General features: G+C 48.0%; 1 protein-coding gene across 10 annotated transcripts in view; it reads right to left on the minus strand.

Annotated features, from left to right (window-relative positions):
• lrp1ba (low density lipoprotein receptor-related protein 1Ba) overlaps positions 1-22,500 on the minus strand; it is a 227,484-nt gene that overhangs the window by 8,255 nt on the left and 196,729 nt on the right. For 8 of the 10 annotated variants that reach the window (XM_081706083.1, XM_081706086.1, XM_081706085.1 and 5 more), the window contains 17 exons: positions 22,329-22,435; positions 21,527-21,659; positions 13,202-13,324; positions 11,343-11,465; positions 10,621-10,761; positions 10,276-10,398; positions 9,161-9,280; positions 8,480-8,721; positions 7,302-7,525; positions 6,482-6,588; positions 5,638-5,754; positions 5,263-5,436; positions 5,018-5,143; positions 4,130-4,294; positions 2,068-2,229; positions 1,097-1,271; positions 795-899 (listed from right to left, as the gene is read on the minus strand). In XM_081706083.1, coding sequence (XP_081562209.1) covers positions 795-899; positions 1,097-1,271; positions 2,068-2,229; positions 4,130-4,294; positions 5,018-5,143; positions 5,263-5,436; positions 5,638-5,754; positions 6,482-6,588; positions 7,302-7,525; positions 8,480-8,721; positions 9,161-9,280; positions 10,276-10,398; positions 10,621-10,761; positions 11,343-11,465; positions 13,202-13,324; positions 21,527-21,659; positions 22,329-22,435 — 2,467 coding nt within the window. Of the gene's footprint in view, positions 1-794; positions 900-1,096; positions 1,272-2,067; positions 2,230-4,129; positions 4,295-5,017; positions 5,144-5,262; positions 5,437-5,637; positions 5,755-6,481; positions 6,589-7,301; positions 7,526-8,479; positions 8,722-9,160; positions 9,281-10,275; positions 10,399-10,620; positions 10,762-11,342; positions 11,466-13,201; positions 13,325-19,684; positions 20,864-21,526; positions 21,660-22,328; positions 22,436-22,500 lie in introns of those variants that run through there. The other 2 variants (XM_081706080.1, XM_081706088.1) reach the window with 2 other exon arrangements.

The following is a 22,500-nucleotide window of genomic DNA, read 5'->3' on the forward strand; positions in this document are numbered from 1 at the left end:
GTGTGTAGAAGGCGTCTGGCGTGTATAGAAGGTGTCTGGTGTGTGTTGAGACTGGCTGGTGTGTGTAGAACGTATCTGGTGTGTGTAGAAGGTGTCTGGTGTGTGTTGAGACTGGCTGGTGTGTGTAGAAGGTGTCTGGTGTGTGTTGAAAGTAGCTGCTGTGTGTGTAAGGTTGTCTGAAGCTGCCCATATTCTTGCAGCGGGGCACCAGCCCACTGGGGCGTGACCCCTAGCGGGGCAGGTTGAGCCCACTCGGGCGCTCCATCCGGAAGCCGCGGGGGGGTGTGGGGTGGAGTGGTATGGTCTGAGTGTTGGGTGAACAGGACCGAAGAAACCCTGCTGAGATAATGAGCATTCATGGGACCTCCATTTCCCCCGGATGGCTCTCCCGCCTACGCACAGGTTCACGGTGCTCCTCTGCCACGGGGGACCCGGTGCACTGGATGCGCTCGTATTGCTCCAACACGTCTGATTCAGCACTTGAAGGAGCTGATGATGAGTCAGCAGGTGCAGAGGAGGCTGGGTAACAGCCCACGCCCTCCCACCGCAAGGGCAGCAGACAAGAGGAGGGTGTATACACTCCACATATGGCGGAAGTAGCATCTCCGCCCATCAGACATGATGGCAGCGGTTGCAGCAGTTTGGGAGGCATCTATTCCTCTAATGGCAGCAGTCAGGAGGGAGACATCTATGCTTCTGTAATGGCAGCGTTTACTATGAAGGCAGCACTTGGGATGGGAAGCTTTGACACTCCACTGATGGCAGCGGTTGCAGTATAAGGGGGCAATACTCACTGGCAGAAGGGCAAGGAGGTTTCTGAGTCGAGGTGGCACACGCCTCCATTATAGCAATAACCATCACACAACTGACAGCTGGACGCAATTCTCCCGCTAGTGCAACTGCAAAGACACACACACACACACACACACACACACCATACCTGTGAGGATTGATGAGGATTGGTTATTTGTATACTTATCAGTTATAGTTAAATAGTGGCATGCAGAACAGAATGCATTTGCAAAGAACCAAACACATGATGACAAACACACACACACACACACACACACACACACACACACACACACACACTCACTTGCAGAACACATCCCGAGTGTTGCTGTCCACGATGCATGGCGCCCCTCTGCAGTGCAGACAGCGGTCCACCTCACACCTCAGCCCCTCGTAGCGTGTCGGACACACGCACTCCACGTCCCCGGAGTTCGAGAGCGTGCAGGCCTTGGAGTTCACACAGTAATGGTGGCAGACATCTACAGCAGAGCAGAAAGGTGGCGAAGGAGAAACGGCATTAGGACAGAGAGCACAGGCCGCCACAACCCTTCAAACGTACAGGGGCACAGATAAAAACACACACACACACACACACTCACAAACGAACAAACGCTCACATGCTCACGCGTGCACCCATTATCTTGCCATGAGGTTTAAAAAGATGGTACGGAGACGGTACAGCTTGGACTATGGCAGACAGATCAGGATATTATCAACATACAGTTATAATACATACAGAGAACTCCAGCTGTGTAGTTATATGGCTCTGAGCAATCAAACCTGCACTGCAGTTTTTTCAAACTGAATTAAAAGGATTCAACAACAAATGTCCCTGTTAAAATACTTAACACGGGGGTCCAAACTAACAAGAAGTCAAATCAATAATACATAAAATGTAATTATCTAAAGTAAGCAGCTCTGATCTTTCAGCACAACTCTCAGTTGCATTTGGGCTCGCATCGGGTGAAGTCACGTACTTGGTCCCTACACTACAGCACGGATGCTTTATGTGTTGGATACGCTCAGATATTATTAGTTACAATTTCATTTTCCTGTGGAGGTTTAAGCTTTTCTGTTATACTGTTTCAATATTCTTAACTCCTTTGTGAGTTCTTAGATAAATACCTCTTACGTCTGTTCTTAGTAACTCACAAAAGAATGAAGAATATTGAATCAGTGCAGCAAAAAAACAAAATCATCGAGACTATTATGGATGTCTCACCAAAGGGCATCAAAGAGGAGACTTGGCATGAGCTAGGGAGGATGGTTACTCACGGTAACGGCAACTCTCTCCAGTGTACTCTGCAGGACAGTGGCAGAAGGGTTGGTTGCCGAGGGTAACGTCGCACGTGCCACTGTTGAGGCAGTAACCATCACACACTCGTCTCTCACACAGCGGCCCGGTGAAGCCCAAAGCACAGCGACATGCAGGCTTTCCTACAGGACAGAGAGAGAGAGAGAGAGAGAGAGAGAGAGAGAGAGAGAGAGAGGGAGAGAGAGAGAGAGAGGGAGGGAGAGAGAGAGAGAGAGAGAGAGGGAGAGAGAGAGAGAGAGAGAGAGAGAGAGAGAGAGAGATGGGGAAACAGAGCGGGAGAGAACCATAAGGGATATCTGATCTCAGGTCAGTGTTTAAAACGCTCAGCTCAGCTTGGCAGCGCTTCTGTCCAATGATGACTTCACACACTCACAAACGCAGACACACACACACACACACACACACACACAAAGAGGGGCGTCTAATACCAGCATCACTCTTAACGTGACACTCGATCCCATCTGTGTGAAACAGCCAGGAGAAGAGCGAGGCGAAGTTGAGAAATAAAGCTCGTAGCCAGACATGCTGAAGCTCTCCAGGTTGCAGCCACACCACGTGCCTGGTCACCATACCGAACCTTTCCAGTCTAATGGATACATTTAAAACGCTTGGACGCCAGCCCCAGCATTAAAAGAAGAATCATTTCAACCTCTCAGCGGGTAAAAGTGTTTCGAAATTAGACCGCAAGTGTAGCTCGCGGGACGAGAGGCCCAAGGTGACCCGTATCTGACCCCCAGATTAAAAGCGAGGTTACTGTGATCTTCTGGACAAACCTGTGTGTCAGGAAACTGGGTCAGACGTACAGCCGGTAGCCCAAAAGGAACATTCATTCACTTTCGCTTTTTTGATGTTGTGTGTTTTTGAGTGCAGGGAGGGAGGACTTCGTGTGGAGTGACGTGATGCGCTTGTGTGTCTGTGGTCTGCGTGCGCGCGTGGTGTGTTTAATGTGTGTGTAGTGTCTTCGTACTGCGTGTGTACGCATGTTGCGCACGGACTGCTGGTGGTCATGTGCCGATTTTGGCTCATCGTGGACATCTTCTGTTATGACTCCGCCTCCCTATCCCCCAGGCCACGCCCCACAGGCCACGCCCACTCCTGCGATAAAGGGCCTGGTGATAATAAATCCATGTCTTCTGGTGGAGCATGCCAGCCTCGACAGAGAGTGAGCAAGACCTCACCCCACACGGCCAGAAGAATCCGGGGTTCAGAAGGGTTTACACGTTTATTACGGCGGGCCGATTGATAACAGGACAACAGCTCTGTATGTGGTCCCTCTCACATATCCTCCGCTCAGTAAAACATTGCAAAACAGAGCATGCATATACTGCCTAAGGAAAAATGACACCAATTAGGGGCAAGCAAAGTAATGCACAAAAGTAAGATTTCTCCTCCGCTGTCTGTCTCTCTTCAGGACAGCTGGGCTTTGCGTAATGAACATTACAGTAGTGTTTTCAGGTCTAAATGTTCTAGAACTTTCCTGGAGAGAGCGACGCGTCTTCACCGCTTCTCATACTCACGGAAAACGTGACACATCTTTGGCATGTTGATCCCTCATGGACATTCCCCCAAACACACACCCACACACACTTTTGTGTAACAGACACCTGTGCGCTCTGGACCTAATGAGACCGAGTGCACACACATGTGTATGAAAACACACACACACACACGTGGGTGGCTCGGTCAGGGCGGATCTGGGATAATGACCAACTGTCAGGCTCCTTGTCTTCTCTGAGTGTCATTCTGTCCTCTGTGCCTTTTTTGTCTGTCTGTCTGTCTGTCTGTCTGTCTGCCTGTCTGTCTGTCTCTCTGTCTGCCTCATTCTCTCTCCTCTTTTGTTCTCTGCCCCACACACTCCTGCTCAAAATGTATTCTTTCCAACTTTTTTTTTTTTTTTGCCATTTTCCCGATGAGACACGCAGGAAAGACACACACGTCAAATTAGTACACACGCACCCCATACACATATACGCACACCTTATCCTGATCTCCAGATTCCCCAGCGTGGGGCAGAGCGCCTACCTAGTGGCGATGCAGTGCAGGTGCCGCCGTTGACGCAGCGTTCTTTGCAGTGGCTGAGCTCACAGTGCTGGCCGGCGTAGTTTGGCCAGCAGAGACAGCGAGCCTCCCCTCTCTCGTTCAACACACACCGCCCTCCGTTCTCACACGCTGGCGTACACAGCTCGCCTGCAACACGCACACATACGCGGGAATGCAGTAACATACACGCACACGCACACACACACACACACACACACAGATACAGACAAAAACATGCGTGCACACACAGGAAAGCATATGTCCCTTTACAAAACCAGCAAACAACAATACACACACACACAGATACAGATAAAAACACATACACGCATAGGCAGAACACACACACACACACACACACACACAGATACAGACAAAAACACATACACGCATAGACAGAACACACACACACACACACACACACAGAAAAAAAACTCCCACAGAAAAACATGTATATATAAACACAGACAGAATAATGCACACATACAGATACACACAAAAACATGTACATACACAGGCCCACATGTTTGCACACACACATGCTCATCATACTTGGCAGTAAAGCGTTTCTGCTTTTAATACTGAGTCAAAGAAAAAATCCGGACCAGTTCAGCACCTATCCTGGCATGCTGAGGGTAGGCCACTGTGTGTATATCTGTGTGTGTGTGTGTGTGTGTGTGTGTGTTTGAGGGTCAGTGCAGTACACAGTATAAGGCCCTATGTAGTAAACACTTCAGTCAGGAGCGCTGAAGCGTCACACAGACGTGACACCGTCCTTAGGTCCGCTAACAGCATCGTGCTAATGTTATTTAGACATGACGCGGCTGTCGCTCCGGCGCGGTCCGGACAGGGGGCGTGTCCCGACGGCCTTACCTGAGGTGCTGGTGTCTACACATGTCCTGTTGATCAGAGACTGGCCATCAGGACACACACACCTCGCCCCGTTTGGGTTCAACAGGCACAGGAACTCGCATCCCAGCTTGGGACAGGGGTTCACCACTGAGTCAGAGACAGGGGAACAAAGGTGGGAGTGTTTTGGTGGTGTGTGTGTGTGTGTGTGTGTGTGTGTGTGTGTGTGTGTGTGTGTCTGGGATACGTGGGGCACATGGGCGTCCTACCCTCTTGCTGCTTGTACCGGTGGAACACCAGCACGCTGGAGGCTCCCTCCACCTGCAGACGGAGCGCCTCCGACCCCCGTCTGCCGTACTTGTGCACGCGGAACACGGCACCGCTCATACCCGTGCCGTACACGTAGTCCTCGAACACGTCGATGCGGAACGGCCGAGAGACGCCTGCCGGGGGGGAAGGTGAGGAGTAGGAGGAGTTAGAGCCTGTGCGGTGGTCAAAACCATACCCCGAAAATTCGCAGTAGTAAATGAGATAATAAATAGGTGGTGCGTGTCCAGCGCAGCTGAGCGGCGGCCCTCCATGCAGCGGGCGTGGAGGGGTGGGTGGATGTGAAGCTGGAGGGGCGGGTGGAGGCCCGATCTCACCGTGCTGCGCGGTGGCAGACGCCCGGGGGTCCGAGCCGTCGAGGCGCAGGCTGCCGATGACGGAGAGCTCCGAGTCAGCCCAGTACAGGCGGCCGCCGTAGTAATCGATGGCCAGACCTGCGCACGCACAGCCGCGTTAGCCTCGCTCAGATGCGCTGGCCTCCTGAGGAACAACGGACTACTCCGCACACTAGACGGCAAATTCCTATTCATTTGCGTCTCCGTCATGGAACGTCATAAAAAAAAAGGTTTCAGAAGTGGTGTGGTTAGTGGTAGATGAGCGATCTGATCTATTCCTGTGTGCGCAGCATTAGTCTCTCACAGAAGTTACTTTTTGTACACTACCGGACAGGAAGATAAATCACACTCTTATCATCTATATTGTCTCCTCTGTGTCCTCCGGCCAGTATTAGCCCTGAACACCTTCAAGTGTCACAGTCATTAGGCTAAAATTGCCGGAAAGTTTCGCAATTTCTCTCCTCACGGTGAAACTTGCTCCTCTGGGTACTGCCCATACGGAGACTTTAAATTAATGAACACCTAACAGATTTTACAAGTAAGGGTTGTGTGCAGTGTTTTCATCAAAAACCCTTCAACGAAGCAAAACCGTCTGGCCGTTTTAACATCCACTACAGCAAAGGTGGTTAATTAAGTGACGCTACAGCGAGACAAGCTCGTCCAAGTTCAGTCGTGGTCTGGCTGGGTGACCTCCAGATTCATTATGTGAGTCTCCTCCAAGGTGTTTTGCCAAGCACTGGATCTTGGAGTAGCGGTGACCAGCTGCCCGGGGGCGGTGTCCCGCTTGTGAAGGGGGCGGGACCAGAGAGGTGGACGGGGGATGTACCTGTGGGCCGGCGCAGGTTCTTCTCGAGGAGCACGCGGCGGTGGGAGCCATCCATGGCTGCCTCCTCGATGTGGGAGCGCTCACCAATCACTGTCCAGTACATCATCCTGAACAGACAGAAAGCATTCAGGGCCTTGGCCGGGGGCTCTATATGAGGCTTAATATCCCTATATGAGGCTTAATACCCCTACATTAGGCTTAGTTGCCCTATATGAGGCTTAGTACCACTATGTGAGGCATAATAACCCTATGTGAGGCTTAATAGCCCTATATGAGGCTTAATACCCATACGTGAGGCTTAATAGCCCTATATGAGGCTTAATAGCCCTACATTAGGCTTAGTTGCCCTATATGAGGCTTAGTACCACTATGTGAGGCATAATAACCCTATGTGAGGCTTAATAGCCCTATATGAGGCTTAATACCCATACGTGAGGCTTAATAGCCCTATATGAGGCTTAATAGCCCTACATTAGGCTTAGTTGCCCTATATGAGGCTTAGTACCACTATGTGAGGCATAATAACCCTATGTGAGGCTTAATAGCCCTATATGAGGCTTAATACCCATACGTGAGGCTTAATAGCCCTATATGAGGCTTAATAGCCCTACATTAGGCTTAGTTGCCCTATATGAGGCTTAGTACCACTATGTGAGGCATAATAACCCTATGTGAGGCTTAATAGCCCTATATGACGCTTAATACCCATACGTGAGGCTTAATAGCCCTATATGAGGCTTAATAGCCCTAGGCTTTCTCCCAATAGCAGTAGGTATATGGAAAGCGTGGGCGTTCCGGCGTGTTCCGGCGTGTTCCGTACCCTCGGGCAGGGTTGACGGCGATGGCGAAGGGCTCTCCGGCGAGGTCCGTGATGAGGCGAGTGCAGGCGGTGCCGCTGAGCTGGCCCACGTTGACGGAGTAGCGTAGGCGCCTCCAGTGGGCCGTGTAGTAGCTGAACCAGTGCATACGGGAGTGGTCGGTCCAGTAGAGCGCCCCGGTCACCCAGTCGGCCGAGACGTCCCGCGGCCGGCGGAAGTCCGGGCACTGCGGGGGGGGGGGGGGGTCGGAGAGAGAGAGAGCAGAGAGGGGAGCGATACAGCAAGAGGGAAATAAAGAGTAAAAGAAAAAGGGAAGAGGGCAGAAGAGCCTGACGCCCACAGCCAGGCTCCAGGCACACATGGATATCTGACTGCGGCTTCTCTCTCGGTAATCTTCAGGGGAGACCTGAGTGTCATCTCCTCCCCCTCCTGGTCTTATCAGACTCCTCACTGACACCGAGAGAAGGGAAGTGCGCTCGCGCACAGAGATATAGGAAGTACGCAGACAGGAGGAGAGCTAGGACAGGCCTTGTTAGCTCGCAGAATCTACCATGGACCTTCTTTAATCTCTCCGAAACCCAGACTTCAACCAGGAGCTCTATAAAGCATGTCGGTTAAACCCTCCCTGTGTGTGTGTGTGTGTGTGTTTGGGTGCGTGTGTGTGCGCTGCAGAAACGATGACATAAGAGCACTCACACCTGCTCCTACTCATATTGCCGGATCTCTCGCATTGATGTACGGTAGAGAATAAACACAGCAGACGTGTTGCGGTAAGTCGTAAAGGTTCATGACAATCCCCAGAATTAACAGTGATGCTCAAGAAATGCATCTGAAGCAACTTGACTTCAATAATCAGTGTGTGTGTGTGTGTGTGTGTGTGTGTGTGTGTGTGTGTGCACGTATGCATTCTAAGCTTATTACACCCCAACATTTTAAACTAGTTTAGATATGGTTCATTCCAATTAAATTGTTGTTCTTTGTTGTTTTGAAAACCTTATATATGACACCCTAGGAAGCACATTCCAGAGTCTTAATTTATGCAGCTGCAGGTGTGTGTGTGTGTGTGTGTGTGTGTGTGTGTGTGTGCGGAGCTAGAACCGTCAGACCTCTTTGAGGTGTTGCTGGAGCTGTCTGAGCTGTTCAAGAGTCGTTTTCAGATGTTTTGAGATGTTCTACTCACAATGGCCCCACTGGAGGCCCGGCTGGGCATCCTCTCTCCGAGATCCCGGTAGAACACCCCCCCGGGGTTGAACTGTGTCGCCCACACAAACTTGTGCCGGTGGAAGAGGGCATCCATGCCCACCACGCGGGCGTTGGGCGCCAGCCGGGCGACCTGGGTGTGCCCGTGGCTCTGGTTGAACGGGTACACAAAGCTGTGGATGTCCGTATCGTTGGCGACGTACAGCACCTGGTCTTCCGGGCCTGCCCCAACGCATAGGATACCACAGAACCGTTACTATGGCAGCAGTGTAGCCCATACTAGCGCACAAGGAACGAGACCGGCTGGACACTGCTGGACGAGTCAAAGCTTGCTTTCTCCATGATGGAGGCAGGCTGGCCTCCCATGGCTGCCTATTATAACCAAAACCCTGATTTGGTACGGCTGAAGTATTCTGTTAATTGACCACAGCTTCACAAGAAGTGAAAACACTTAGACGCAGCAAGTCAACCAGCTTAGGGAAAGTTGAGAACAGTGGGATCATTTTGTGTCTCATTACTGGCCGCGGACGTCTGAGGTTTCGCTTGGCTCGCTTAAACGCGATGCCGGGATCGTTAGCGGTTATTGGCCCTAAGGTCTGGTAGTGGGAGGGCAGGGGGGTGGGGGGATTGAGGCGTTTTTACCACCTGGGTCTCCAGCTACCTTTAGTGATGCACTCGCCGTCAATCTCTTTAAAATTCCCGTCGCAGGCGCATTTGTAGGAGCCTTTGGTGTTGATGCAGTGCTGGGAGCACGTCCCGAACAGCGAGCACTCGTCCACCTCTGGAAGAGAGCGAGAGGAAGGGAGAGATGGGATCAGAGACACGGGTGAGCAGCGGCACTAGAGCGCTGGGCTCCGGTTCTTCTCGCTGCATTTCCGAGCATTGTTTATTGCTTATGGGGGGCTGGCGCCTCCCGACTCCGCACATACTTACGCATACGCACACACACACACACACACACACACACACACAAACACACACTTACTTAACAGCATTTGGCAGATGCTTTTATCTGGAGTGACTTAGAGAAGAACTTTGCTGCCTATTTGGAAGTCATTAGTCCTTAGCGCGGGTGCTTTCATTAGCGATAACTTAAATCCCTTAAGGACAGCATGGCCCTAAGCGGGTCTGGAGAACGCGGGCGAGTTCATTCCACCTCCCTGACACCACCACACAGAAGAGTCTAGGTAGCTGTGGCTGCTGCTGCCTTTAGGGAGTGCTGGTGTGTGCCTTGAAGGCACAACATGAGCACAACCACAGGAAGCCTGCAAGGAAGCACAGCAGAAGGTGTGACAGAACTTACATGGGGAGAGTGGCCACGTTCTAGACCCGCCGCTGGGGCAGTGGAGCGGCTGAGGGGCCTTTAAATAGTTGAGGAGCATCTGGAAAAGTCACTAGAAGGTGTCAGTGATTACTGGTGTGAAAAGCGAAAGCCGAACAGTTAAAAAAAAAAAAGTGCTACGAAGGTTTCTGTTCCTGCAGCCGTTTCAGATCAAGAGATGCAGTATTCTCTGTTTTGGCCTTTGACACACTAACTCAGTACAATATATTCCGATTAGTCATATAGTCAGAAGGAAAGGTTGTCTTTGGGGACGGAGTGTGCGTGGAGTTATGGTACAGCGTTCTAATACAGTGTGACTAGCAGTCAAATGATGGCACTGTGGCCTATACCACAAAAACAGCACCCACAGTCAGTGGGAGAGAAGGTGTCTGCCATACTGATGCTGAAAAACTTCATCCACTTACACACACACACACACACACACACCCGTCTACCTTCACACTGCCTGCTCCTGCGGTCTCTCTGGAAGCCTGCCCGACACTCACACACAGACTGGGCTGCCGTGCGGTTACAGAAGGCGTCGTCCCCACACAGGTTAGCTTGCCCTCCACAATCCCCTTTAAAACACACACACACACACACATCACCACTCTGGCTAAAAGCTGTGCTATTACAGCCAAGCCAATGGCTCTATTGTCAGTAAATAGAGCGTGACCCCTGGATAAAGGCCTGTGCGCTCTGATCCGTAGGCAGGAGAGCGTTGGCTCTGGCACTGTGCCACGGGGACGTGGCCCCTCCCGCGCGACCTTTCACCCCGGAATGCCTGCAAGCGAACTCACACGGCTTGCAGTCCCGCTCGTCTGAGCCGCCGTCTCCGCAGTCGTCGAAGAGGTCGCACTGCAGCTCGGTGGGGAGGCAGCCGCCACCAGGGCAGGTGAACTCAGACTTAGAGCACGGCCTCACTCTGGCACTCCCGTCTACTGAGAGAGAAGGAAAGAGAGAAGGAGAGAGGGAGAGAGGGAGAGAGACAGAGAAAGAGGGAGAGAGAGAGAGAGAGACAGAGAGAGAGGGAGAGAGAGAGAGGGAGAGAGAGAGAGAGAGAGAGAGATAGATAGAGAGAGAGGGAGAGAGGGAGAGAGAGGGAGAGAGAGAGAGACAGAGAGAGGGAGAGAGAGAGAGAGAGAGAGAGAGAGACAGAGAAAGAGGGAGAGAGAGAGACAGAGAGAGAGGGAGAGAGAGAGGGAGAGAGAGAGAGAGAGAGAGATAGATAGAGAGAGAGGGAGAGAGGGAGAGAGAGGGAGAGAGAGAGAGACAGAGAGAGGGAGAGAGAGAGAGAGAGAGAGAGAGAGAGAGAGAGAGAGAGACAGAGAGAGAGAGAGAGAGAGAGAGAGAGAGAGAGAGAGTGTTCCGGAGGGTTTAAACCTCATAGGTTTCGCAGGCATGTGCCCCCCCACCCCACACACACACACACACACACATATTTTCCTTCTCACACACACAGTCAGAAAGGCAGCCTGTAGTCTCAGTACTGTGTTGTGTGTGTGTGAGATGTTCTGCTCACCACAATTGTCTTCATCAGAGTTATCTCCACAGTCGTTCCCTCCGTTACACACCTGCTCCATCCGCACACACACTCTGTCATTCCTGCAGCGAAAAGGTCTACTGGGGGGACACAGCATCTTTACTGCACACACACACACACACACACACACACACGTAAACCCAAATGTACACATACATACACATATACACACATATGTGCAAACACACACGCACACACACACACACACACACACACAAACATGAACGTCATTGAGCACTGACCTGCATGTTACAGTAAATAAAAGAAAAAGAAACCAACATGTAAGCTGAGTTCATGTCCTGCATTGGCCAGACATAACAATCATGTGGTCCACTACGCCAGTTTAGATGCTACATGCTTATATGGCACCCAGAAGGTACCAAATACCCCATAACTCCAGCACTCAAAAAACCAGCAAATATGAGCACATGATATCACAAGCACCCTACAGCACAGGAAAAGACAGCGTTGATGCCATAAAGAAGGGCTCAGGGGATCCGAAAACATTCCCGTTTAGGAGATGGCCCCCCGGCCCCCCGGCATGCGCCAAAGCTCTCCCGCTGGCCTGCCTGTTTCAATCGCATGGCAGTAGGACTAGCAGCCTTGCCCTGCCGGACGCTGGGCCCATGCTCACACGTGCTCTCCCGTACCCCACATGTGCAGAGTCGGAATATCTCCTGTAATTGGGAGCGGTTTACCACTGCGTGGGTGGGTAATGGTCAGATGTTTCCTTGCGCGCAGCACTGCAGCTATAATTACTGCCCAGTACGCCCACGTGACTTCTCCATGACCGCCTCACAAGTGAGGTGTAGGACTTAGCCAATCCACCCCGGAGATCAGACACTAATGACTAACTGGACTTAAAGTGCAGTTTCTGTCTCAAAAGATGCGTTTCTGACTAAAACTTCGACGTTCCGGGCGTGTTTGTGAATAATATTCCACAGATTTAACTATATGGAGGGACGAAGACAGTCTGTCTGTTATTTTGCTTAGCAACGGCATCACACGTGGGAACACGTGTGTCTTCCTTTAAGCATGTCAAGGAAGACTTGCCTTTCCCATTGACATGCGACACTGTGGTTTTATCCGGAGTCTTTTGGCTTGGAGTTTTAGATATAAAAGTCACTTCAAAAAGCTTCAGGTTCTGACGTGTGAACCAGCCCAACATGGGTCTGTACTTAAGGGCGGAACGCAGGCACAGACTTGCACAAACACCTTCGTGTGGGCTCACGTGAAAGCCCAGCTGATTGTAGGAGACAACTGCGCCGAGGGTTTTTATGTGCTGATCTGAGAGGTGTAAGTGTGAAATCAGCCTGCAAAAGGGCTGTGGTGAGAAGCAGAGTCTCCTTGGTGTCAGACACACACACACACACACACACACAAACAAAAAGCAACCCAAAAGATAACAGCCCGACGTTAGCTCTTTAGTCAGTATTGCAAGAAAGACATGGCAAAACAGCTGATTTAGTGTGTTCTATTAAGCTCTGTACCAGTTTAGCTTTAACATTGTTCAGCATGAGTTAGAAAACAAATCGGGATGTTCTGGAAATAGACTTTTTTATTTTTGGCCTGTTGAAGTGGCCGTAGTAATGACTGTATTCGTGTGATCGGAAAAATGTCCGCAGAGCAGATGTTTTTCTGGAGCTGGGTCACAACCAAAAACACGGGCTGTGTTGTTGAGGACGTTTTTCACCTGCGCAGTGGAAATACTGACTTGAATACTGAATACTAATTTGTTCAAATCAGAACAGGTACAATGAGTTCGTTCAGCTTGGAGTTTACCTACAGAGTGTGTCTGCAACATCAAACGCATCGTGAGGTTTGCGGGTGGAACGTACCACACATCTCTGCGTCCTCATCGGAGTTGTCGCCGCAATCGTCCTCTCCGTCACACAGGCAGAGGAGCAGTTTGCAGAGGGTGTTATTGCACACAAACTCATCGGGGCGACACACCACGGTGCCTGCGCACACACGCAGACACACACACACACACACCAGATCGTCCGGATTATGGTCCGTTACCCGAGCAACAGAGACCACAGGGGCTGTCGGCAGAGTGCCGCCTCAGATGCATTTGGGCACTGACTCGATTTTGGGCTGTTCAGCTTGCCATAGGCATGCTGGGTCCCTCCAACATGCACCAGATGCTGAGCACCGCTGTTAATGAGAGCGTGTGCGTGAGGGCAGGGTTCCCCGGTCTCCCCGCGGTGCGGTTTCATCATCAGTAGTCCCTGCTCCAGCACATTCTGACTCATCTCATCAGCTCATCAACAAGTTCTGCTCTAAACCCGCTAAAGGTCACAAGCTGGGGAGGCACCTGCAGACAATGAAAGGCTGCATTTAAATTTTGGGTATAAAAGAAATCTTAACCATAAAAAAAAAATCCCAGCGAAAATGTCATGTACACAGGGCTTTTCACCTTTTTAACGAACAGACAGAAGGCTAGGTATAACGCCACCTCTCATCAGAAGTCATGTCATCATTTGCCGGTGCTTTCACGTTCGACCCTCCCCCCCACTTAAAAACAACAACAACATCAACAAAATACTAAATGCATGCATTGTGTAAATGCACTAATTACACCTGCTCCATCTTTAGCCTGAACGCATCATGTCTGAGTTCAGGCTTAGGCATTCATGGCTAAGTGGATGTTAGCTTTATCCCCTGAAGCCAGACATCATTAAAACTAATAACAGTCTGGGGTCTCATTTGTGTGATGGCCCTCAGACACCATAAAGATCTACTCGGTGCAGGAGTGCCTGTCTCTGTGTGTGTGTGTGTGTGGGGGGGGGGTATACGTAGCTCTGTTTCATGTCGAGGACTATGTGAGATCTTGCCTCAAACAGAGAAAGCCTCCAAAAAAAGAATTAAGTAAGACAGGAGGAGAAAGTCCATTATGGTTTTAAAGGCAGCACAAAACTGGCAGGGTGGATGTTAGGACTGGATAGATGTTATTGTTTCTGCACCTATCATCTTCATCTTCATCATCATCATCATGTTCATCTTCTTCATCATCAGCAACATTACATGTTTTTATTATTTGCCAAAAAAAAAGACACTAAGTCTCCTAAAACTGAAGTTTTTGAGCAATATAAACATTTCCAAGTTCAGACTGGTGCAGTGTATGTTAACTGACCTGACTCAGGTTTTTAGTTTTATCTTATAAAACAAGATCAGTTGATATTCCTGGTTCTGTAAAATTAATGTAAAGACAGCTTGCTATGAGAGTAGAAGACCACGGTGACCCTTTCTCTAATCCAGCCCACCTAACGCACAGAGATAAAGTACGAGAGTTTATCTGTTATGGTAGAATGTGGTTATAAGTGAAGACAGGTGCTCAAGGCCTGAGTCAGACCTAATCACATATGGCTGCTAACATGATCAGATGTGGTTGGCTAACAAACATGATCAGATGGAGTTGTGGTAACATGATCAGATGGAGTTGTGGTAACATGATCAGATGGAGTTAGCTAACATGATCAGATGGAGTTGTGGTAACGATCAGATGGAGTTGAGTAACATGATCAGATGGAGTTAGCTAACATGATCAGATGGAGTTGTGGTAACGATCAGATGGAGTTAGCTAACATGATCAGATGGAGTTGTGGTAACATGATCAGATGGAGTTAGCTAACATGATCAGATGGAGTTGTGGTAACATGATCAGATGGAGTTGTGGTAACATGATCAGATGTGGTTAGATAACATGAACAGATGGAGTCGGCTAACATGAATCAGATGGAGTTGTGGTAACATGATCAGATGTAGTTGAGTAATATGATCAGATGTGGTTGAGTAACATTATCAGACAGAGTTGGCTAACAGACGCTATGGCTCCACCTTTTCTGCCACTTTCTCTGACTCCTTCAAAGGCACGGTGTTGGCAGCGTGCATCCATCCTGAAGGAGAAGCCACACAAGAGGCAGGGCAGGCTAAGCATCTGGTGTGGAAACCCAGCTGCTGCGACTGCTTCAGGAACTGGAAAGCTGAGTTGAGGTGACCTCATGTGCTAATGTGGTGAGTATGTTCTTCTGCCTGGCTAGCTCCACTGTGGAAACCCTCCATTTGTTCCAGCTCTGACTGACTCATTGCTTTGCCCTTTTCGTTACATGGGCGGTGCAAACCCATCCTAGCTATTGACCCTCAGTTGCAATTTGGTGCACAGCTGTATTCTTAGGGTCAGGGTTACACTAGCCTTACTCCCCCAGCTGATGGTCCCATTACTATAATTAACAGTGTTCAAAAGCAAAGAGACAAGCCACCACCCAAAAGCAGTCATGCCGGTGTGGAGGAACCTGGTTCTGGAGCCTTGGCTGGAGGTTCTGCCAGGCCGTCCAGAGCTGCTGGGTTGGGCTGTGTGTATGGACTACAGTGACTACAGGGACTACAGTACCCAGAAGCCTCAGTCTCTTTTATCCCTCTAGATCTTTGTCCTATTAATCCTTCTCATATATTTGCGGTTATGTTTAATTACACTTTGCAAAGTATCATTGAGCTTTTGCTACATTTATAAGCCTTTGTTAACTGATTTTGGTTTCTGATCGCCTGTCTTAGTTCTGTTCTCTGTTTATTCCCTTTTTGAATTGCCATCTGGATTTATTCGCCTGTGCTATTTTTGTATGCTACTGTTTACGACTACTCGCCTGCATTTCGGTTTTAATCCTTTGTTCACGTACTGGTTACTATTTGCAGTTTTAAATTAACTGAACCTGCATGCGATCCCACCTCCTGTGTGAGCCTGACAAATCTCTTCTTGTGGAAATGCACGAGACTTGCCTGAAGTCCAACAAAGTTCAATCAAATATGAAAAACAAATTTTTATCCGTAGGCTGAAAAAGTATTAATCCACTTCCATGTTCTGTTCCACAATACATCGAATTACATCACAATTTCAAAATAAATCAAAAACTCCACTGAACATTATTACACTCAACCAGCAGCTGTCCATGGTGCTGAACCACGTTCCCTCAGGCTTTCAGCACTACTGTCCTGGACAGTTCCACTGCCCACGTGGACAGAGCCCTGGGAGTAGCGGCTGCTTCTGTCTCATTGTTCTGAGGGGCAGTGGACATCTTGTCCAGGCAGCCTCGGGGGGCCGTAGCCGATCCTACCCAGCCAGCATCGCGACAAAGACCGCCACCAAACTCCCGCGCCTCCCAGGCTCTTCCCGGGCATGGTCTGCCAGCAGATGAGTTCCGTTTATCCCCGTACACCTGCCGCGGCCCATGTGCTTCTCTGCACTCAACCTCTGAACCTTGGCAAAAACACTCCAGTAAAATTTCCCCCTCCGGGGGTCTTGTGCAGCCAGAGCTTGTGTGCGTGATGTTTGCGTTCCACTTCTCGCCCTCCTCTGCTGAGTGCTCTCACAATGCACACACACACTCGCCACACTTCATCTCAGAGGCAAAAGCACTCCCAAACATGTCGCAGGTGTATCCGGGCTGGCGTCGGCGTTCCAAAAATGCCAACAACTGCAATTTTTCCAAACATTGGAATGAGGCCTTTCATGTTCAAGCCTGTCTGATATCAAGTGGAACATGGACCTCTTTCATCTCTGCAATTTTCACAAATATTTGCAAATGACTGCTCTTACGTGTACGCGTGCATATGTAGTGTATGAGAAGGAAAATCATGCATGAATGAGTGTGTGTATATGTAGGTGTGTGTGTGTGTGTGTGTGTGTGTGTGTGCGTGTGTGTGAATGTGTGTGAGTGTGAGAGTGTGTATGTGGGACTTAAGCACTACTACACACACACCCACACACACTCCTGTGCTGTTTGATGTAGTGTACTGTTGGGATTGCCAGTGAAGAATGGGTTTGCATCCGTCGTCGGAAAAAAAAAAAAAAAAACCTGCTCTATCAATTATCATACAGTGAAAAAGATAGTGACAAACAGACACATACACACACTAACTAACAAAGGCAAACCTTGAGCAAACTGACAGAGCTATTTTTCTCTCTGATTCAAAATCAGTTTTAGGCTAAAAATGTTTAAAAATTCAAATCCTTCTGTGATTTACCACTGCAACTCCTAATGTTCCTTGTAAAGCAGCTTTTCAAAAATCCACTTCTTCGAGTCTTGTTTAGTTTGTATGATTTTAAGAAAAAGCAACAAGAAGAGCTGGACAGTGAAAGGCGTTCCACCTACACGCTGAACCTTTACACCTACACGTTGAACCTTTACGCCTACATGCTAAACCTTTATGCCTACACGCTGAACCTTTACGCCTACATGCTAAACCTTTACACCTACACGTTAAACCTTTACACATACATGCTAAACCTTTACACCTATACGCTGAACCTTTGCACCTACACGCTAAACCTTTAAACCTATACGCTGAACCTTTACACCTACAGTCTTTACACCTACATGCAGAACCTTTACACCTACATGCCAAACCTTTACACCTACACGCTGACCATTTACACCTACAGGCTGAACCTTTACACCTACAAGATGAACCTTTACACACTGAACATTTACACCTACACACTGAACATTTAAATCTACATGCTGAACCTTTACACCTTTACCCTGAACCTGTACACCTACAAGATAAACCTACAGGGTGAACCTTTACACCTACAAACTGAACCTTTACACCTACACACTAAACATTTAAACCTACACACTGAACCTTTACACCTACACACTGAATGTACATGCTGAACATTTACACCTACACACTGAACATTTAAATCTACATGCTGAACCTTTACACCTTTACCCTGAACCTGTACACCTACAAGATAAACCTACAGGCTGAACCTTTACACCTACAAACTGAACCTTTACACCTACACACTAAACATTTAAACCTACACACTGAACCTTTACACCTACACACTGAATGTACATGCTGAACATTTACACCTACACACTGAACCTTTACACCTACATCCAGAACCCTTACACCTACACAGTGAAGCTTTACACCTATATATTGAACCTTTACACCTACATGCTGACCGTTTACACCTTTATGCTGAACCTTTACACCTACAAGCTGAACCTACACGCTGAACCTTTAGACCTACACACTGAACCTACACACTGAACCTTTACACCTACACACTAAACCTACATACTGAACCTTTACACCTACACACTGAACCTACACACTGAACCCTTACACCTGTATACACTGAACCTACACGCTTAACCATTACACCTTTATGCTGAACCTTTACACCTACATGCTTAACCTTTACAGACTTTGGGAAAATTGGGGTTCAAATGTGTTGAAACTCTTAAATTAAGTAAGGAGGCATCTAATTGGCTCTCACTTCAATCACCTAGGCAACAGTCTACTAATGTCACTAAAATTCAAAAAGATACACTCATCATTATTCATAGTTGCATACACATCTTGAATGTAAAATGAGAGCAAATTTGACATTATTCCTCACTGTAATCTCTACTGTAGCTGTACAATCACATGCATGTCTGCTATAAAACCATCTGCATTTTGATCACATCACTCCTCTCTTAGCTACTTTACATTTACCTATATACATACTTAGCTCCTTTACATAAAATTTTGTATTGATTTTAAAATACTTCTAATGACCTACAAAGCATTGAATGGTTTTGCCCCACAGTTCCTTAGAGAACTCTTAGTACATTACAATCCACCACGTCTGCTTAAATCAAATGTGCAGCTCTTTACTAGTACCAAGAATAAGAAAATCTACCTCAGGGGTGGTATAAAGCTTTTGTTATAAAGCTCCCACACTATGGAATAGCCTTCCTGTAAATGACTCAGACACACTCTGAATATTTAAGTCTGTAGAGTCAGGCATTTTATTAACTACTTCCCATCTTAGGTAAAGGTGTAGATCTGGTGGTCCAAGGGCACTGAGAGTTCTGGTAAACGGTGATGTTATGATGCTGTCACTTCACCTCTCTTTTGTCACTCGAGTTTGTTGGCTGAGAGCAGCGGAATGTTGATGTTCCAGGGAGCCTCGTGCCTGTGGTTCCTTCTGGCTCTTTCCTTCTAGCTGTGCTGCCATAGCGAGACCAGCCGGAGTCCATCTTTGCACATTACAGTTCCCTTATTTAGACACCCTCAAACCTGGACATGCCTAATAACACATTCTCTCTTTCTGCCTAAGTACACCTGGCTCCTCCCACCTCCCCCTGAGGCCCCCTGCTGTAGCCCACCACACCTCCACCCCAGCTGACCACGTCTACGTTTCTCTTGACGGACGTTCTCGTGCGGGGTGGGTCTCGGACACGTGCACACCACTGGGACAAGATTAGGAGTTCTAGAGAATCAGACTAGACCTTAATTGCTTATTTTTTCATTTTATTATTATTTATTGTTTTTTTCTTAAAATTGTTAGTATTGAGTCGACCGTTGTCGGCCAGAGGAGGATCCCCCCCCTTCGAGTCTTGGTTCCTCTCAAGGTTTCTTCCTCGTGCTCCAGGGAGCTTTTGCTCACCACTGTTGTCCTTGTTTTGCTCACTGGGGGCTTGGACTGGGACATGTGTAAAGCTGCCTAGTGACAACAGATGTTGTAAAAAATGGCATATAAATAAATCTGATTTGATTCAATTCAAGTTTGAGTGTAATATTTAAATAAATTGAAAATATTTCATCAGGGGTTAGGATGTCATGATTGCGATTCCCTCCACAATGCCATCTGCATGGTGACGACGGCTTCCACGTGTGCTTTGTTTTGGTTTACTCCGTGGTTCTGCCCTTTATCGTGTAAGGTATTCCTTGTGGCTTTGCAATTTCCCTGCATGTTTAACGCCGGCGTTCTGCGTTCTCAGTCATCACATATTGTTCCTACCTCCTTGTTTCTTGCATTCCAGGTTCTTGCCTGCCTTCCAGCTCTGGCATGCCTTGTTATCCTGTTCCGTCGGTCTCTGTTCGCGTTACTTTCCGGCATGTATTCCAGCTTTGTTTCCTTGTCTGCTTGCACTGTTTCTTTCGACCCCCGGATCATAATAAGAATACAGATTAAGGATTCGCTCTTAATAAACATCGCCGCCTGCGCCCGGCTTCCTCCAGTTTACTGTTACAGACGTAATATTACCAGGGAACAAGATTTTCTTCTGTGTACTGGTACCACTGATCGGATATTTTACTGCTATTTTACTATTTCAATGAACATCAGAAGCTGACTGGCAACATTAATCAACCAACAGTATGATGGGACCCCGGCAATATAATCAGGTCACGTTAGAAGCATTCAAGGAATTTATATTCATAAAAACGTTGTTAGTGTTAGCCCAGCAAATAAAGTAACTAAAGAGTCAGTAAGCAGTAACGGGTCAAGCCTCGACAGGCTTTCTGTCAGTGAAAACTACTCTGACTCTAATTCCCTGTTTTCGTTTTGTGCGCTGCTTTAATGGCACTTTTGAGTCTCACACATTTATGCTTCACTGACACGAATTTTCTCCCTCTTGACTGACTTCCTTCTGTGTTCATCTTTTGATTGTAATGTTCCTTAGTGCTGTCCTTTTCTTGGTGTAGTACTGCAACACCTGTATAATTAAAGCATATTTAATGTAATTAATGTAAATGAGAGTACACGAGGGCTGTCATATGCGTACAATATGCAAATAATGTACTCGTTTTTGTTTTTTTTTGGCAGGGTGGATGATGGTTTATCAGTTGTGTTCAAATCAAAATTTGATTTGATGTCATGTGACAGTCTCGTGAATTAAACATGAAGTGTTTTATCCGTTAGCGCAGATGCTGAAATCTTTACAGCTTTGATGAATAAGGACCAATTTGTTCATAAAAAGAAAACAGAAAACATTTGAGACATTTCTGAGAGATGAAAGGAACAAATGATTTCACTTGAGCGATCAAGTTGATAAATCATTTAATGTAAAACAAAGCAAGGCAGGCAAAATACCTCAAAGGAAGTGGATCTGACTTATATTTTCAAACATGGTTGTTAAATCTATCTACTGAGAAGCATTTACATGTAAACAAAGACCAGCTAAGGGGGTGTTCAGACCCAGACATTTTGTTGTTATTTTTGACCCCTTGTGCTAGTGTGGCTGACACAGCACTGGGAACAACATTAGGACTATTCGTTCACATCTCAACTCAGGCCTGCTGTCTGCGTGAAACTGTGTCAGGGCTGACAGAGTGCACTCAGTACGGCCAGGTCAGAGGTCACGTGATCCACTACGTACCATTTTCACAGTTCTCCTCATCGCTGAGGTCCAGGCAGTCGAAGACTCCATCACAGCGCCATCGGGAGGGAATGCAGTGTGCTCGATTACGACACACAAACTCCTCATCCTTGCAGTCACGGATACAGTCCACCTTTACACGTAACACACACACACACATTTTAGATAAATACGATTTTCATATATTTACATGATAAACATTTAGACTGGGACACCTCCTGCCCCAACTGGAGCAGAATTTCCAAATGTCTGCAGAGCCACCGGTCAAATTAAAGCTCTTTCCCCTTTAGCAATGACCCGTGATCTTTGACCGCTGCTGAAATTGCTTTTAATATCCAAAGGAGGTGATGCCGTCTGCTCTCTCTAGGGACTGGGGAGAAAAAGTCCATTTTAATGCCACTTACTAAAGGACAGGTACATGGAGCTGAACTCTTGACATTGCATTGAGGAGAATGTTAATTAAAGGATGCTCCCTTAGGCACTGAGGACTCTCTGTTTAGGTCTGTGGAAAAGAGGTGTGTGTGATATTGAAGATGACCTCATACGATGCACAAATCTATAAGGTATGGTCATGATTACGTGTTTTCTGTGTGTGTGCATATGTGTGATTGAAAGAGCAAAAAGTGAGTGAACGAAAGCAGAACAATAGCAAGAGAAAGAGAGAAAGTGCATCCGCGTGTATGTGTTTGAGTACGTGTACGACGGGTGTGTGTTTGTGCATGTTTGAGTATGTGTGTGTGTGTGTGTGTGTGTGTGTGTGTGTGTTTGTGCGTGTGCGTGTGTGGGTGTATAGAGCACTGACCTCATCAGACCCATCCATACAGTCGTTCTTCCCATCACAGCGTAAACTGGCCGACACACAGCCTCCTCCTACACACACATACTCGCTCTCACCGCATGATGGACCAGCTACACACACACACACACACACACACACACACACACACACACAGTGGAAGATCGCTTTCTGTTCT

Source organism: Electrophorus electricus, chromosome 23 (genome assembly GCF_041902795.1).
Source record: "Electrophorus electricus isolate QZ-2024a chromosome 23, ASM4190279v1, whole genome shotgun sequence".
Classification (NCBI taxonomy): Eukaryota; Metazoa; Chordata; class Actinopteri; order Gymnotiformes; family Gymnotidae; genus Electrophorus; species Electrophorus electricus.